The 17500-nt window shown below is 39.8% G+C and overlaps 1 protein-coding gene across 1 annotated transcript in view; it reads left to right on the plus strand.

Annotated features, from left to right (window-relative positions):
- Positions 1-17500, plus strand: part of LOC138018374 (MAM and LDL-receptor class A domain-containing protein 2-like) — a 252304-nt gene that overhangs the window by 230428 nt on the left and 4376 nt on the right. Inside the window, exons 120-134 of the mRNA XM_068864996.1 lie at positions 558-736; positions 1433-1607; positions 2524-2652; positions 3204-3323; positions 3667-3733; positions 4728-4900; positions 5576-5645; positions 6544-6698; positions 8898-8970; positions 9683-9858; positions 10607-10676; positions 12082-12119; positions 13650-13706; positions 14185-14269; positions 17106-17168. Of these exons, the coding sequence (XP_068721097.1) occupies positions 558-736; positions 1433-1607; positions 2524-2652; positions 3204-3323; positions 3667-3733; positions 4728-4900; positions 5576-5645; positions 6544-6698; positions 8898-8970; positions 9683-9858; positions 10607-10676; positions 12082-12119; positions 13650-13706; positions 14185-14269; positions 17106-17168 (1630 nt within the window). The remainder of the gene's footprint in view (positions 1-557; positions 737-1432; positions 1608-2523; positions 2653-3203; positions 3324-3666; positions 3734-4727; positions 4901-5575; positions 5646-6543; positions 6699-8897; positions 8971-9682; positions 9859-10606; positions 10677-12081; positions 12120-13649; positions 13707-14184; positions 14270-17105; positions 17169-17500) is intronic.

Consider the following 17500-nt stretch of genomic DNA (forward strand, 5'->3'; position numbering starts at 1 on the left):
CGGTAACATGAATCGAGCCTGACGGGGCCACATTAGTAAGAGGCGAGTGCTCTCACCACTGCGCCACCCCTGCTCGCTTAAAAATGAACATCTTAGTTGAGACGCTTTTAAGTTGATTCGGCAGTCGATCAGGACGATGATGACTTGTTTTGAGTAAGGTTTCGCTCGACATAAGCGTTTGTAGACAGCGAGGCCGGCATTCGATCGGCAACATCGATCACATCGGAAGGCTGTAATTTATTAATCGATCGATGGACTTTTAAAATAAAAATGTAACGTTTTTATTTAAAGTTCTTAAATTTAGAAACTGGTGGTTTTCACACGATCTCAGGCGACACAGGAAATAACGCTAACACGTAGAAATCATGTTGTGATAAACAAATAAAAGGAGATAATGAGAAATCGATTGTTTTCGTCGACCAATATGGCGCCGATCACGTAGTGTGAAAGACCTCGCTACTTGATTGATTGGATAATCCACTGAACCATCAGTCGGTTGATCCTTTGACATGCGGTGTCATTAACTTCATGGAATTTTTTTTTTTCTATCCCTTCAGGCTGGTACCTCTACATGGAAGCATCATACGGACAGCCAAAAGGCCTTGCTCGAGTGTCATATCATTTCTCTAACACTTCTCAATCATACTGTCAAATGAACTTTTTCTATCATATGTATGGTGCTGGTATGGGCATTTTGAGAATGCTTGTTGAGCCTGATGCTGGAGCAAGAACAAAGGTAGCGGAACGTTTTGATGATTGTATTTGTTTGCTTTGTTTTTGTTTTGTAGTTAGCTGTCTTTATTTATCTTACCCAAGACTTGGCCGAAAATCTAATGCTTCTTGCATTCGCAATTGAACAATAGTACGAGCAAGAGTAGTATAAAGGACGGGAGTATGTCTAATGGAAAATATTGATTAAAAGCCTACTGTTAGAGCCGTTTTTTTTTTAACCGAAAAGGTCCCTTGCCACGCCTTTCGTAATACAATTTGTAGTTGTCAAGCTGACTTTAACTGCAAGCAAACACTATCTGGACTCGTATCATAGTGGAACAACCACTCAGACTGAATACATGCGCAAAACGTGGCGTGAAAAACTTCTATTAGTTTCCACGTGCGATGGAAACATCAAAAGAAGCAACCAACGTTGTGACTTCTGTAGTTGATCTGTATTTTTCAAAATTCTATAGTAAGATACTTTTCCTTGTGCCGAACGTTCTCCTTAGGCATCCTCAGGAAATCAAATTATTCCTTTTTTGCGAATGAAAGAAGTGGTGTTTAAAACTGCTTACTACACGAAAATGTAAGGTATTCGTGTACCGTTAGTTTGAGTACATATTCAGCAATATGCTTTTTTTCCACAGTGCTCTCTCTAGTTATCTAGTCAACGTAAAATGCCCAAATGCTCTCTCCCTTGCGGTTTTTCTTTGTGTAGGTTTGGGAGAAGGCTGGAAATCAGGGCGATGGCTGGTTCAGAGGAGTTTACAATTTTAGTGATCTTGTCAAGAACAAGACGTCATTTACTGTCATCTTTGAAGCTCAGCGAGGTCCAAGCGATACTAGTGACATTGCGATTGATGACATCTCATTCACACCTTGCTCTCCTCCTGGTACGTTTTGCGTTGCGTGGTTGTGAGGCTGTAACTTTTGGAGTTTTTAAAAACGTTAGCTTTCCGTTGTGGCATTGTTCCCTGTTATTCATGTGCTTTGTCTGTATCAGCAAACATAATTCAATTGTATTATTTTATTGCATGATTTCTCACAATGACAACTACTGACCGTAGAGACGTATAAAGTAATGCATAAACTTGTTAGCGGAATGTTTATTTTAAGCCTCAATATTAGACCGCATGCGTATGACGTCAGAGAGGCCATGCTGGTTTTCAAAAAGGAAGAAATCACGTCCATGTTAGTGTTTTGAACTATTCCTGAAGGAATCGAACTCCATTTTGTATACAAATGCAGTCGTTTATTTAGTTTGAAAAACATGGCGGCTGGTCACGTGGCTTATCTTTTTGTCTATATTCCGAGTTGGTTTCAGTTATCTCCTTTGATTTGCAGTGTTCAGCTTATCCCGTAACTCCTCTTTTGCTTTTCTGTTACCATTTACCTTGATGACCCTGTGCTCATCTCCTGCGTCATCTGCACATTTGTGCTCCTCGCAAAAATAAGGTCTTATTTGTGGGGTTTGGTACTGTGGTGGGTGACTTCTTGAAATTCCGCGTTTCGTCTTCTTTTTTCCCTTGCTTTTTGTTTGTTTGTTTGTTTGTTTGTATGGTTTTTTTTTTCTATTTCTGCAGTTTACATATTTCTTTCCCTTCATTCCCGTTGGCATCACCTTTTTGTGACGACAGACGCGCAAACCCAGTGTCAGCATCCCACGTAAACACTTATCATGTGTCTTCTTGGCAATTATATTTTGGATGTCTACTCGATTTGTATCCCCTCCCGCATGCAATGCCTCGCAGTAGTCTTCAAGTGAGGTAATTTATGTGAACTTCCAAACGATATTCTTGTGTCTCACAGTGAACCCAGAGTTTTGTACCCGCGCCCAGTACAGATGCTTGAATGGCCAATGCATTTCATCGAGGTTCCTTTGTGACCGAGTCCCTGATTGTGCCGATCACTCTGATGAAGGTTTTAGTGCAGACTGCCGTGAGTAATCTATTCTTTTGTTGTTTTTGTTGTTTTTAGGTTTGTTTTGTTTTGTTTTGTTTTATTTTTCATGGCAAGCCTGTGTCCATTCTTTTGTAATTTATTTTATTGCGATTCTGACGTTTTCGAGCAGTGGTACTAACTAAAATTTTCTGTAAAACGATCAACAGCCAGCCCCTAGACAGTAATAGGCTATTTCACAGAAACGGTGACCATTTTGAAATCCATTGTTTCAAATAGCTATTATGGGATACTAAGAGGGCAAATTAGTATGCACTTACCCCCTTATAATCCCATAATAGCTAACAATGGATTTCAAAATAGCCGCCGTATCCTTAAAATGTTATACGCCTTAGCTCGGCTTTCTTGATCGAGAGTTTGTGTGTTTGCCAGGTTTCGCTGACAAAGTCATTTGTTCAGGTTACTAAGTAATGTATGGTCTGTAACGGGTTCCATGAAATACATGGAAGTGCGAAGGTCAAGTTGAGCCACTTCATTGAAATCAGACAGGTTTATCCGAAAGACATGACATTTGTCTTCTTCGCTTGCAGCCAACGCAAATTGTGATAACCTTCAAATATATTGCCCCGGAGATAGAAAATGCCTCAACAAGACTTTGCAATGCAACAACAAGTATGACTGTTCAGACGGAAGTGACGAGGCCCATTGTGGTAAGAAAGCTCCACTTCGTTAGAGAATCATGCTGACTGGGTACCGCACGAGATTTTAAAACGAGCTTTCCTTTTATGCTCTTGACGTAGAACTCTTTGCGTATCGTGGAAGGTCTATTTTTAATTTGTTGTGGAAGCCATTTCAACACTTTTCGAAAAGTGTGCCGAAAAATCACAAAGCACTAGCAAAGTGAGTAAACGTTTTCGAGAAAAACAATGCTAAAAATTTATCCTGCATTTATAAACGATCTAGAATAAGTGAACTAGCCACCTTTGAAAAGGTGCAAAGGAATTATGAAACGTATTTTAATAGTATAGTTAAAGTAAATTTATCTTTCTGCAGAATGTACCAAAGAATATTGTATAAATGGAAAGTGTCAACTGGACGCTCGTGGCAGACCAGACTGTGTGTAAGTAAATTAAATTCAAGGTTGGCCATCCTTTTTGCCCGGGTTCGATTTCCGGACAAGGCGACATGTGTGTTTTGAGTCTATTCGAAAAAAGCAAAGGAAAGGAACTTTATTAAGTGTCTAGTCTTCTAGCGCTGGAGCTTTAATTTGGGACACTAAACTGAAATCAACAAATCAAATCAAATGTTGGTTTTTGGGGAGAGGAAAAAACCTGAGTAGCCGGAGAAAAACAACTCGGTGCTGTGAAGAGAACCAACAAATTCAACCCACATATTACGCCGAGTTTGGGAATCGAACCTGGGCCACATTGGTGGGGAGCGGGTGCTCTAACCACTGCGTCATCCCTAAAAATAATTGGTGTACACAGACAAGATATGATCGTTCGCGTTTCCATCTGGAAAGTAAATTGAGTTAAAGCGACTACGACGGCTAGAGTAAAGAAAACGGCCGAGGCACCATTCATAATTACATCTCTTCGATAATCTTGCTTTGTGGCGTTGCTGTTCACCTAGCCGTCGTAGCTTGTCGACTTTCTTGACCAGTCATGAGAATTTGGTGTTACATCAAGTAATACCCCTTTGCTGATTCAAATTTTCATTCTCAATACTTGTTTCCCTGACAGTGCATTGAGATTGTGAGGTGAATTTACCTACTAATCAGTGGTAGGAGTAAAACTTTTTTTAACTGCGCCGTAGCTTGTCGACTTTCTTTACGAGTCATGAGAATTTGGTGTTACATCAAGTAATACCCCTTTACTGATACAAATCTGCATTCTCAATACTTGTTTGCCTGACAGTGCATTGAGATTGTGAGGTGAATTTACCTACTCATCAGTGGTGCGAGTAAAACTTTTTTTAACTGCCCAGTCGTCTCTAATAATCCTCTTCAGGCATTTGCGTACTTAAGTATCCGGAAAGACGTAGCTTGATCAAGTATGATATAAATTGTGGTTAAAACTCTATGAATTATTAATTGTTAAGTGTTCACCTGTTAGGTGTTACCAGAATTATACTGGAGAAAGATGCGAAATCTGCACAAATTGTCATTGCGATACAAATCAGGTACAATGCCGGGTGGGCAAATGGTTCTGTGCCGAACCGTCGAAAGTCTGCCGAAAACAAGTTAACTGCTCTCTCAGCCCCGCGGAGTACGTCGAGCTCTGCAAAGGTGAGAACGGTTTCGTAGATTTTTAATGATGATAGATTTAAATTGGTGATGACGACGATGAGTTGATGATGGCGTCTTTAGTCTCAAGCTCACCAAGCTGGGCACAAGTCTTATTCATATTGGGACGACTGTAAATCCAATGCAATGGCATGAAATTAAAGCTAAATCAAAAGTTGGATTTTGATGAGAGGCGAAAACCGAAGTTTCCGGAAAAGACCTTCTCGGAGAAGAGAAGAGAACAAGCAAAATCAACCCCCGTATGTCGTCAATTCCGCGAATCAATTCCCTGACATCATTGTGGAAGGCGAACCCTGATCTCTGCTAACTGAGTCTTGTGTTGCCTTGACCGCTGAACTACGCAATGGAATTCTGGGTGATTGTGCTGTGGTTAAATTGTTGCATTTAGATCAGGTGTGAGGAGTATCTTTTCATTTGCAAGAAAGTTTGATCCTTGAGGCTTCGTAATATCTATATAGATACACAGTAGAATCTTTAAAAATCTCAGGAGCGAAACCTAAATGACATTAGCAAGTCTTGGCCAGGCCCGGGAAATCTCGAAAGATAATCTCCCTCGCTTTTAGGTACTGAAGGTTACTTCAATTTCTGGAAAGAGAGTAGTGTCGAAGCTAATGCCTTGATTATAATTTTATTTCATTTTTTTCTTAATTATGCCAGAGTGTACAGACAATTACTGTCTCAATGGAGGAACCTGCGTAAAGGATGGGCAAGGAAATCCAGTTTGCAAGTAAGGCTAAGCTCCTCGATTTATAATGTTGCAACAGTGCCTTTGCGGAAAAGTTATCATAAATATGAAAAAGGACGAAATACGGTCAACTTCGAAAAGTTAACGATAATACTCGCGAATACCGCTACAATAATCATTTGCCTTTCTCTAACGTACCGTGTTGCCTTAAAAGCATTTTCCCTCCGAAAACTCAGTTTTCAAGAATGGAAAAAATGGCCTTAGTTTTGCTAACGGAAGAGCGAGGAAGGAGATTCAGTCGAGGTCAGCCCAAACAAAACGAACAAAGGAACTAAATTGTCCGTCAAGAGGTAAATATGTAGGAGGGTTGTGAAGTTACTGCTGCTTAAGAAAAAGACTACACCGACCCCGAGCGCTATTGTTGTAACGACTTGGTCACGAAATCAGTGGCAACCACGCTCTGTTTCTCGAGAGTAACCAAACTTATCTATGGAAAGCCATGCCTTTCTTATGTAATCTTTATTATTTTGGTCTTAAAGTTTTGTCTTGTGGTGTGGTTTTGTCATTAGGTGACGAGGTTCGATGAATATGTTGTGTTTAGAATTCTGATTAGGTATTGTTTCACGATTTTTGTTCTATTGTTTTACGTCATGTGTGTCTTCTACACGAAGTAAAAGCCGAAAGTTGTGGCTCTCCATACTAAACGACGAAAAGCACTGGTTTCATGGTCACGTTTTTGGTCTTGGCGCTCCACCGTTTTTGTCTCCGATTCATTTTCTTTAGACCCGTTTTAAACGTCGCATTTCACATGAGCCGAACCTAATGCAAATGAGCGAAAACAATATATTTTTCTCATTTGCATTAGAATCGGCACATGTGAAATGCGACGTTTAAAACGGGCCTTACTGCTTATTGTAACACGGCATTGTTTGCATTTCAGATGTACATCGAAATTCACCGGCAAGCAATGCGAAAGGGTTGTGTGTCCTGAATTGCAAGTCGCATGTAACAAGAAATGTGAGACTATAACAAAATTCTGTGACATGAAAAATAGCTGTGGTTATAGCGCGAGTGAGGTCCAAAAATATTGTGGAGGTTAGTTAATACCTGCTGTGTTTCCACTAACCAAGATTAAACGATTAGTTACATGATTTTAACCTATGATTTTAGTTTGTGTTAATTTAAAAAAGAAAATGCTCAAGAATGAGCTTTCGACTGTCAGGACCAACAGAATGTTCGGACTCGTAGCGTACTGGCCTCAGTTGTTCGAAGGGTGGATAACGCTATCCACCGGAGAAATCACTATCCAGCGGATAAACACTAGCAAAACCAATTGAGTTATCCAATAGATAGTCCGATTTATCCGGTAGATAGCGCTATCCACCCTTTCGAACAACTGGGGCCTGGAATCTTAGCATACTTAACAATCAACTCTCAATGCGGACAATACTGATTAGCTTCTACTCCCTGAACATTACAACATTCGTACGTTTAGGACTGATTTGTATGTAATTTTACGGTACTTTTTCAAAATCTAAATATTTTTAAAGCACATCGAAAAAGATCTTCTCAATTGGTAAAATCCGCGATTTACAATGAATTGTTAAGGTATTAATTTTTCCCGATATTTATGACGGATTTCGAAAACCGTAGTTCTATGAGAGGACTGGGTCGAGCCTATTGTGAGGGCTGCAAAGTGATATTGATCTAGCAGAACACATAGAAACTTCAACAAACTTGTGTTTTCAGAAGAAAAACGTTTCAGGTCATGAAAACATGTCAAAAGAGCAGCTTTCCAGGATAAGCGGATCTTAGTTGCACAATTGCTTTCCGGGAGAGTAAGGTTTTAGGGGCTTCTGAGAAACAGGCTTGATATCTCAGAGGTCATCCGTTCAAGTCCTGTTAACGTTCAAGCCAGATTTTCCTGTCGTTAAAGCTGAAGGAACGTTTATATCTCCAATGATCGAAAATCTCCATGTTGTTAAGTGCAAAACTTGTTTGATGTTTCTGAATTGGGTCCTCTTCTTAAAGTGGTACTGATTAAAAAAAATCAAATCTTTTTTTCCGTTGGATTTCAAAGAATGTTAACTAAGCGCTAAGTGACCCAAGTTTTAAGCCTTAATTTCAGAAAGACACCTGTTTATTTTAACTGGAATTTTCCTTTTCAATGCGGGTCCGCCATTACTAACATTAAAGTCTCGAGAGAGCTGGATCGAGGAGAAAGTGACGTCAAAGGCTCACTAGTTGAAGAATGGAATGCGTTTTTACGCGACTGAATTAATAGAGCGTTTTCACATGACCTCACGGCGGCCATGTTGGTGTTCCAAACCAAAGAAATGGCGGCCATATTGGTGTGCCAAACTAATCCTCCGGGAATTTATCTCTATTTTCATGCAAATAATCCAATATGGCTGCTGGTCACGTGAGTGAAAACGCTCTATATGCAGCACGGGAGTTCGGGCTTTCAGATTTTAAAACTCGTGTTTTGCATATATAATAACTTGATAACAATACTTGATACATCCTTAGCCTCACATTCATGAAAAAAATCCTTTGTCTTGAAACATAAACACGAGGCTAAGGATGTATACAGTATTGTTATTCAAATTTGGGCGCTATTTATGTAAATCACGTCACTTTTCCCTAGTTCTAACCCTCTGAGGTCCAGTCGGTCAGGCTTTTGAACGTGCGTAAAGGCGGACCGTGAAATCTAAAACTTACACTCAAAGTAAACCGGCAGCCTTTGCATAAAAGTCAAAGCTCAAACACATGTACACTTACAAAATCTTGAGAAAAAAATGATTTTTTTTTTATCACAGTACCACTTCAAGGCTTTGAAATATATTGAATTTAATTTGAGAAAAAATAGGCTAGGGTAAAGTCTGAAATATCCTAGGCAAAAATTCACCTCGTACTCTACAACAATTGTAAGAATTGTTTTCTTCCCTTGAGAATTTTCTTTCCGGTAAAGAATTATTTTTGCGGTCTTCAGGACGAATTTCTCGTTTATCTAACTCTCACTAGAAAAATATGGTGGACCATTGAAATTACTAATAGGATGGGTCATAGCTTCGACTGCTCTTCGTAAGCACTCGGATTTTTCCGGGTATGCATCGTAGTACGAGTAGGAAGCGTGCCGGAAAACAGTTCACCATTTTCTTTATAGAACACAGAGAAAGTAGTTGATGTTGGAACATTTCTTTACTTGTGATACATCTTGATTGAAAATAGGAAAGCTTTCTAGCTCGGGGCCTTAGAATTCACTCCAGTCATCACATTTGTTTTTGTTTGCAGATTGCACGACAAATGACTTCTGCGTCAATGATGGCTTATGTACATTTGATAAGAATGGCTTCAGAGTTTGTCTGTAAGTGACCATCAGAACGAACTTGCATGTCTTTGACTGCATTTATTTGGTTAAAAATACTGAGCGATGCCGTTGAGGGTGCAGGGGTGCCTCCTCCCACCCCCGTTAGACCTGCGGCTTTCTAATACAGCAAAAAAACGTCATAAGTCAGCTACGACATTCCTTGGTGGTGCAGCCCCTCCGAAGAAAAATCCTGGATCCCCCCCCCCCCCCCTCCCCCTGTATCATGCATCACCTTTCTAATTCACCAAAAGTGGTTAGAACTATTTTAGGGCTTAGCTACGCTTTTGAGTTTAGCAATTTCCTCAAACCAAAACTCTTTTACGGTAAAACAGCGGTGACAAACATCAGATATAAACGCATAGTTACTTAAATCATCTTTTACTTGACATTTCGTACGCTTGGTACGTTTCGTATCTGATGTTTGTCACCGCTGTTTGTGTGTTATTTCTGAAAAGAAAAGGAGTTTTTACTTTTACGCTCAGTTTTGGAGCTAGAGAAAATTGCTTAGAATCTTTTCAACCACGGTTTGAGCATCAATTCCCGTTGGCTATGGAAAAACTAAATTAAAAAAAATTTGATAAAATAAGGAAAGAACGGACAAATATTTAATTATCACTAGTTGAAGCAAGTTATGACATTTATCCCTGGAAAAAAAATTTAAGTCAATGTCATCTGTATTTGATAACATGGTGATAATTTGTTTCCACAGTTGTCCATTTGCGTTTACGGGAAAGCAATGCAAGACGGGTAATGATCCAAACAACTGTACGGGCCAGAATCCCCCCCTGCAGCCGTGCTCTAGTTCATGTGCTAGTGAAGAAGTCATTTGTAATAGAAGTCGGTCCTGCGGTTACCCTGACGACCAGATTAACTTCAGTTGTGGAGGTAAGGAACTTTAATACTGCCAAAAAAAAAAAAAAGCCGAATGACAACACAAACACAATTTAACAAAAAAATTATTTTATATAACACGGAAATCCAAAGCGGAAAGACAAGTAAATTAAGAAATAACATTCTACGGTATCAAGCCAGAAGGCAAAGCAATAAAACACTTGCCGAAAATTTTTATTCTTGATAAGCAGCCATGGATAGCATATTTGTACCAGAATCGAAGGTCACCCTCAGCCAATATCACTTTCGAATATTTGAGTCCTGTCCACTAAGCTCAAAATTGTTAAATTTTCAGTCAACCAATAGCTGAAGAAATGATGATATATCTTGGGATAGCACTTTCCACCATCACAACCATTTATGCCAGTTCCAGCCAGTTCCAGTTCAAGCAATTTATTTTTTAAAAAGTGTTACACAATGGGCCATTTCCAAGTTGCTGTTTGCCTCGGTTTCGAAGCGAGTCTTGGTGCTCAGCTATTGTTAGGGAAATGAGTTTGATTTGCATAAGAATACGCAACTCATTTCCATTTGAATGGCTGTGCACCAGGACTCGCTTTGAAACTGAGGCATACAGCAACTCGGAAATGGGCTATTACATTGCCACAAATTTTCGCAACGAAACAAAAGCTCCAATTTTGAAATTACATAATTTCCTCTTATTCAGTTTTCCTCTTTTTAATCCCTAACATCTTTCTATGGCATTTCTGCCAGGGCGTTTTAGTAGTTCTTGTCCCCTTTTCAGCATGTTTTGACCAGTATTGCCTGCACGGAGGAAGCTGTTCCCTAAAGAAAGACGGCACAAAAGCCTGCAAGTACGTTCTGACATTTGCAATAATACTGACGTTAACGGCGATGATTTGTCATCATTATTGTGCGCATGAACTTGAATAATAAACTTGACTTAAGTGTCTAGTCTGCTAGTGCTGGAGCACTAATTGGGCACATTGCAATTGAAATCAACATAAATCAAATCAAATGTTGGTTTTTGAGGAGAGGGGAAACCCTCGACCCACTTATCACGTCGAGACTGTGACCTGAATAGGACATTTGCATGATGACGCCATTTGACTATAAGAACCAGAATTCTATAGGTTTTGGTTTGCTCGTGCTAGTTAATAGAGCTATTGTTGTTTTACCCCATTAAGAACACAAAATTTAAATAAGAAAAGAAAAACAAACTGAAATCTGGTAGTTGTCGTCAGTTGACGGTATCGTGAAAGTTGCTTATTCGGGCCACAAAAATGCTCTCACCACTGCGCCGGCGCTGCTCCCCGAAGGGCCGGCGACAGAATGTCCGGCCCCTCAGACCGCCGAACGGTTGGTTCAGGTAGTAGAGCATTTGTTCGTGTAACTCAGATCCGCGTGAAGGATTTTTAACGAACTGAATGCGGGCTTTGGAACGAGATCTGCGAATGATTAAGCATTCAAAACCTTTAGGAAACGATAAACCCCGTGACACAACATTGGTTTACAAAATTGTGTGCGGCGTTAAAGGAACTGCTCACTATTTTGGTCTGGCTTTGTAAAGGGAACACTGCAATTGCAGCTCAGCCGTGCTCTGTCGTGAAATTTGAAAAAACAAATAAAATGAAAGTTGCGAACAAATTTTAAACAGGGTTTTTTTTCTACCCTCGGGTGTTGATACTTGCCTTGGTATGCAGATGTCAGTTGCAGAGGTTGGGATTTCTCAGTAATTTGAAGACCCTGATGGTTGCTGCCGGCGGCCGGTAGATCAGTGCTCTGCTGATCAGAGGAGAGCCAATCCCGCGGCAGATATTTCTCGCAAAATGAGTGGAGTGAATTAGTTTGTCCTGAATCATAATTGGTCTTGACAATCCGTGGGAAAAGTTTCAAAGGAGCCGGTTTAGGTTGATCTTGAATTGGCGTTGGACTTAGGGTACGATAAGAATTGATAGATTGTGTTTACTTTCGTGAAAGCATAGTCGGTAAAAAGTCAAGACCATTTTTTTTTATCTTGAGAAGTTTGCCCTTCCAATTTATGCGCAGTCGTAGTGAAGGTCCATTTGTTGTAACTGTTGACAATCACTGTTGTTTCAAATTTCTGAAAGTGCGTAGACGAGCTGGAAGTCCGTTATTTGCGGACTTCCTGCCTTGGAAGTGGCCAGAGTCCGTGTTTTTGGTGCAGAACAAAAGAAAAGCAGACTCTGGGGACGAGATTGGAGAAGGTGTGGATAATAGCAATCTTTCTCATTTTAGGTGTGTTGGTGATCGGAGCGGAGACCGCTGTCAGATTCGTAAGTACCTTCCATTGCCTTGCTCCTTGGAATAAGACAGTGATGTTGTCGTTTTAGTGAGATTTTTGTCTGGTCGATGTAGCAAGTCTCGTGCGATGTGGTTGAAAAGTTGCCCAATCCGGACAACAGAAACAAATGACGTAGACTTGAAAGCAACAGAAAGATGCTGCAATTCTTTATTCAGTTTTTGTATAATTACATAGGTGGTTTTTGAAAATTCTCTGTGCTGATTGGTTGCATTTGAGGTGATTATTACCCGATAATCACCAAAGCATTTTTTCGAAATGGCCGTAAGCCCTTTTGTCGAGGTGACAGACGAAGAAATCGATTGTTTTAAAGAAAATACATATTTTTCAAATAATCACTTATGTAATTACACTTCATCTCGCCTTCGGCGAATAATTGCTAAATATACTCAACAGGATGTCGCGTTTCTGATTGGTCAGCGATGTATGCATAAATAGGTTAAAGAGTGCAATACGAAAGTTGCAATGGAAACGCAGCGATGGAGTCATTTTGTTGAGTATATAATAAAAAAAATATATCGTATGAACGTGCTCGTGCCTAATGTGATTTGTGGTCACTGGTGATGTTTTTAAAGTTTTGAAATTGCATCGCTCGTGCCCATAAATCACTAGCGTTCATACGATTTCCTACAGAGTGTTTTCAGGTGATGTCACGGCGGCCATGTTGGTGATCCGAACTAATTCTCCGGGAATTAAACTCTATTTTTATGGAAAGACTTTCTTTTTTTTTCAATAATCCAATATGGCTCTGGTCACGTGAGTGAAAACGCTCCATACTTCTCTAAATCTCTTTTCAAATTGTATGAAGAATGTATGAAGCCAGGAGCCCATGACTAGGAGCCTCCCAATGCATTATATAATTGAGTCAACCTTTGCGCTTATCTTTCTATTTTTAGAACTAATCCTTGAGCAGGAAACTCACATTTACAACAATTTACATTAATTTGCACAATTTGCATACATTTTTTTTGCTATTTTTGTCTTTGTTCCACAAAAACTTTATTCTGATTGGCCATTCTAAACAGTGTGTGCAGAGCCGAATAACTCGTGGCGTTCTAAAAATAGAAAGATACGATCAAAGGCTGACTCATAGGGTTTGTATGGGAGAGGCAAGCTCCTACTCATGCGCTCCTGATGAAGCATGATAAAACAATGGCACAGGAGGGGAACATATAACTTCCCAAAACAAGTGTCCCCCTGTAGATTCTGAATGATGTTGTGAAAATGTATTGATAAATTACAGACCTTAAAGTGATTAGGAATTGACGTCCTAAAATTAAAAAGCATACATCTTGGGCAATTGTAGTGGACACGGCAATGGAATGAACTTCGAGCGGTTACGTACAAACGTGGTTATAAGCGATAGAAAACTAATTCAAAAGGAGGGCAATGTTCCATGTATGTGCTCTTTATAAACAAGATCAACCTCCCTGTCGCTTTTGTTACACGGCTTGGGTGCATATGACTATAAAAGTTGTAAATGTTTGTTTGTGTTTTCTCGCAGAGCCATTGCCTACCCCTGGGCAAGTGGCTGCGACACCAGACAAGAGCAAGTCATCAAGTAAGTGCTTGGACAGGCAAGATTCATTCACTTTAGAAATCGTTTAAGTGCCCTTGTGACCAAAAAATCAATTCTTATTTTTCTTTGGATTTCAAAACTTTGTTAACCAAACACTAAGCTACCAAAGTTTTAGCCGACACCTGTTTATTTTAATTGATCTCCCTTGGGAGATTCAGCGTGCCCACAAAGGCTGTTGTAAAAGCCAATCAAAGCAGAGCTATCTCGGCTTCAAGGAAAATATGAATTTTTTGTCGCGGGAGAAATCTGTTCCTAAAGATACATTTACTCAGGATAGAGTTGACTCAAGGAATTTGTGGAGATTGAGGCTCCCTTTGATGAGCTTCTGTTTGTGCCCATTGTTTCCTGAACCGATCACGAGAGTCGTTTAAGGAGCTGCGCCCCGACCCTCGTACATAATTTTTGTAGGTTCTCATTTTAGTTTCCGTATTGTCAACAAATTGCATTTCATTGCTTTCAGTGTACATCGGTCTTGGCGTTGCCGCGGGCATTGTCTTAATCATCGTTGTTCTCGTGGTGGCGTACCTTGTTATGAAGAGTAGGAGGTGAGTCAAGAACTGATAAATAGTTACATGGGCTTTACCAAATTAGACGTGCTCCTTCAACTTCTTCCTCAGTTATGAAAGACAAAAATGCAACTAAGTGAGCGCTGAGTTATAGAGTTTTGGCTTGAACCTGTCTCCTCAAGTGCATTAAAACGAATAAGAAGCTTGTTAAACGTTACGATTTCTAGAATCTAATAAATCCTAATCGAGTGATCTCACAGACGGAATTCATAAATGGCGGCCAAAAATGTATTCTTTTGTTTATGCGCTCTTTAAACTGACTAGCCTCGTTTGCATGGACAAAATACAAAGGAAATGTTTCTTGAGAGCGCGGCTAGTCAGTCTAATTAGCGCATAAACAAAAGAATACATTTTTGGCCGCCATTTATGCATTCCGTCTAAGTATTCTTTGATTGCACTCACGTGATAAGACGTCCATGTTGGTGCCAAAACAATAGAAAAATGTACCTCAAATTTTGCATAATGATAGAGTCAAATTCCCAAAAGGCTTTTTCGCTATTGTTCTTTCCACCATCATGGCCACCGTGACGTTAGGTTTAATCAAAGAAAGTACGCATAAACACATCCATGCATATCCATTGGATTAATGGCCTGTAGGTTTTCGTCTAACATTTTTTAGTTGCACAACCAATGTTTAGTTACTTAGCTAACGTAACCCTGGCCAGTAACTCGCTTGAAAGGACAACAACCGCAATGGGGAAACTTCTTTTTGTGTCCGTCACTTGATTGTCCCACCGCTTGTAGGTTAAAACGCTCTGTGCGGTCACCTCTCTCTATGTTTGATTAGTATCACCCAGCTAGTAGACTCCTGCAAATCCTGCGTTTTAATTGGCTACGCTACTAGAGGACTATTAGTAATAGTCGTCGAGTAGCGAAAAGCGTGGAGCTTTCTTTTACTTAATTTCCAAATAAATGTTTATTCGACTTGCATTTTCTAACTTTATTGCTTTTTTTTCTGACCGACTAGTTAGGTGACACTAAAACAATTAGGCCCTTCGCCCTCAAAGGCTACGTATACGGGCCTAATTGTTAATTAGTTATTACTTGCCGCAGAGCTATCCAATGTACAAGTCTAAGCATTTCCTATTTCTAACAATAAGGTTAGGACAAAGATTAGCATAACGGTTATTTTTAGGTCAGGGTAAATGCAGCAGCTTATCCTTACTTTAGGAGCAGCATTTGGGCAACACTTTGTGACGTTAATTAACAATTAGACCCGTGGCCCGCAAGGGCTACGGGTCAAAAGCTTATGAGGCGAAGCCGAATGGGCTATTGACCCGTGGCCCTTGAGGGCGAAGGGTCTAATTGTTTTAGTATCGCCCAACTAGTCGGACAGAAAAGGCAATAACAAAGTTAGCAAATGCAAGTCGAAGAAATATTTATTTGGGAATTAAACGAAAGAAAGCGTCACGCTTTTCGCTACTCAAGGACTATTACTAATAGTAACCAATCAAAATGCAGGATTTGCATTAGTCCACTAGTTGGGTGATACTAATTGTCATTATTAAATATTCGACCTCGGTTATTGCGTTTCTAGCTTTCTGATTGGTTCACTCAATCTCGGTTATCAGCTCATATACCGTATGACCTAATTTGGAAACTGATTGTCAAGTGTAGGCAAGATGAAAAATTTGTGCGGCAAGGGAAATTTCCCGGGACACAACATCTGATACGTTCAGAATTGGATGAAAATGTATTTAAACAATTATTCCATTTGCGTTTATTGGATATGAGACTGGTTGTAGCCAACTCATATCCAACGCGCGTTCGTGGAATCATTGTTAAGTATTCCGAGACACGAATGATGATGAAATTGGGGAGAAGAGCAAAAGGGGACACTTCGTGACGCTTATTGAAATCAGCGTGCATCTAATAGACTGTATTGGTATTCTCAGCATTGGACTGGAACTAGCTTGCAATGGAGGCTAATCAACATGATCGCTTCCTCAAATAAAGGATTATCCTTCATTGTCAGTTTGCTCCAAATGAAGTATATACGTATAATCCTCCATTTACATTACTCTGTCCCAGGACTTGTTGCAGCAGATAAAAAGAAAAAAGTAAAACCAGTCCTTGGTCATGATTTGAACCCGGAGTACTTTGAAGGAATTGTTTCTATCCATGTAACCACCAAATATCAGCTAGCTGACAATTGTGCCGATTATTTACCAACACTAATTAGTGTGAACGAAATCATTGCTGAATAGGGGTTGATTTTAAAATGGTTATCTTTCTCTTGAGCTTTGGTAACCGACATTTTTTTCTGTTTTAACTTGTTTCTTATCGGGTGACGATACACGTTTACGGCGGCATTCGGAAGAAAAAAATATTGATATATTAAAAATAATAATATTCTGGCAGTTAGCTATGTGGTAGTCTCGTGGTTTAGTGAAGGGGTTATTAATCAAACTTTCCCTGGTCTGAGTCCTTCGAGTCCAGACATCGGAGTTCGGCTTTTAAAAGAAATAATATGCTTATTTCCCATGATCCCTATCAGGCTTTCAGTTTCCGACTTCACTTGGAGCAAATTGACAATTAAGAATAATATTTTCCCCTGCATTAGCCTCGATTGCAAGCAACTTCCTGTCCAATACTCACTTACTCACTCACGCTGTGTAATAGTTTGACGTCACGGATGAGCTGTTACCAGTAGCTGGGTTTGTTAGATCCAAGCCTCAAGAACATATCTTGGTTTAGAGGATAAATATCATTACGCATGCAAAGGAGGCTGGTTTTTATCTTGCACACTTAAAATTTAAAATTTAAATAGTTTAAGCTGAAACTGTCAAATTAACTGAGGTTTGTCATTTTTCAGGAAAAGGCTTACACTCTTCTCAGTGTTTTACGATCCCACAACCAAAGATGCCTCAAAAATAAGGTACTACAGATAGTACGAAGTATAACCTACCCATTAATTTTCGCGCAGTTCTATTGGGTACTTTACGCCACGTGGTTTAAACTGGAGGGTTTAATATCACGGAATAACCCCTGTCTGCGTCCTGTTTGCCCCCCAAGCTTCACTTCTCGGCCAAGTAGCCATTTTTCGGACGATGTCTCAGCCGCAGACGTTATCAGCCAAACTGTTATCACCATTTCTTGGAAATAAATTGTTTCGTTAAGATGAAAATACTTATCTTTAGTTACATTTTTGTAAAATGACAAAGAGAAGAAAAAAGCTTTATTGTTGGTTTTCACTTATGTGATCAACAA

Source organism: Montipora capricornis, chromosome 10 (genome assembly GCF_036669925.1).
Source record: "Montipora capricornis isolate CH-2021 chromosome 10, ASM3666992v2, whole genome shotgun sequence".
Taxonomy (NCBI): Eukaryota; Metazoa; Cnidaria; class Anthozoa; order Scleractinia; family Acroporidae; genus Montipora; species Montipora capricornis.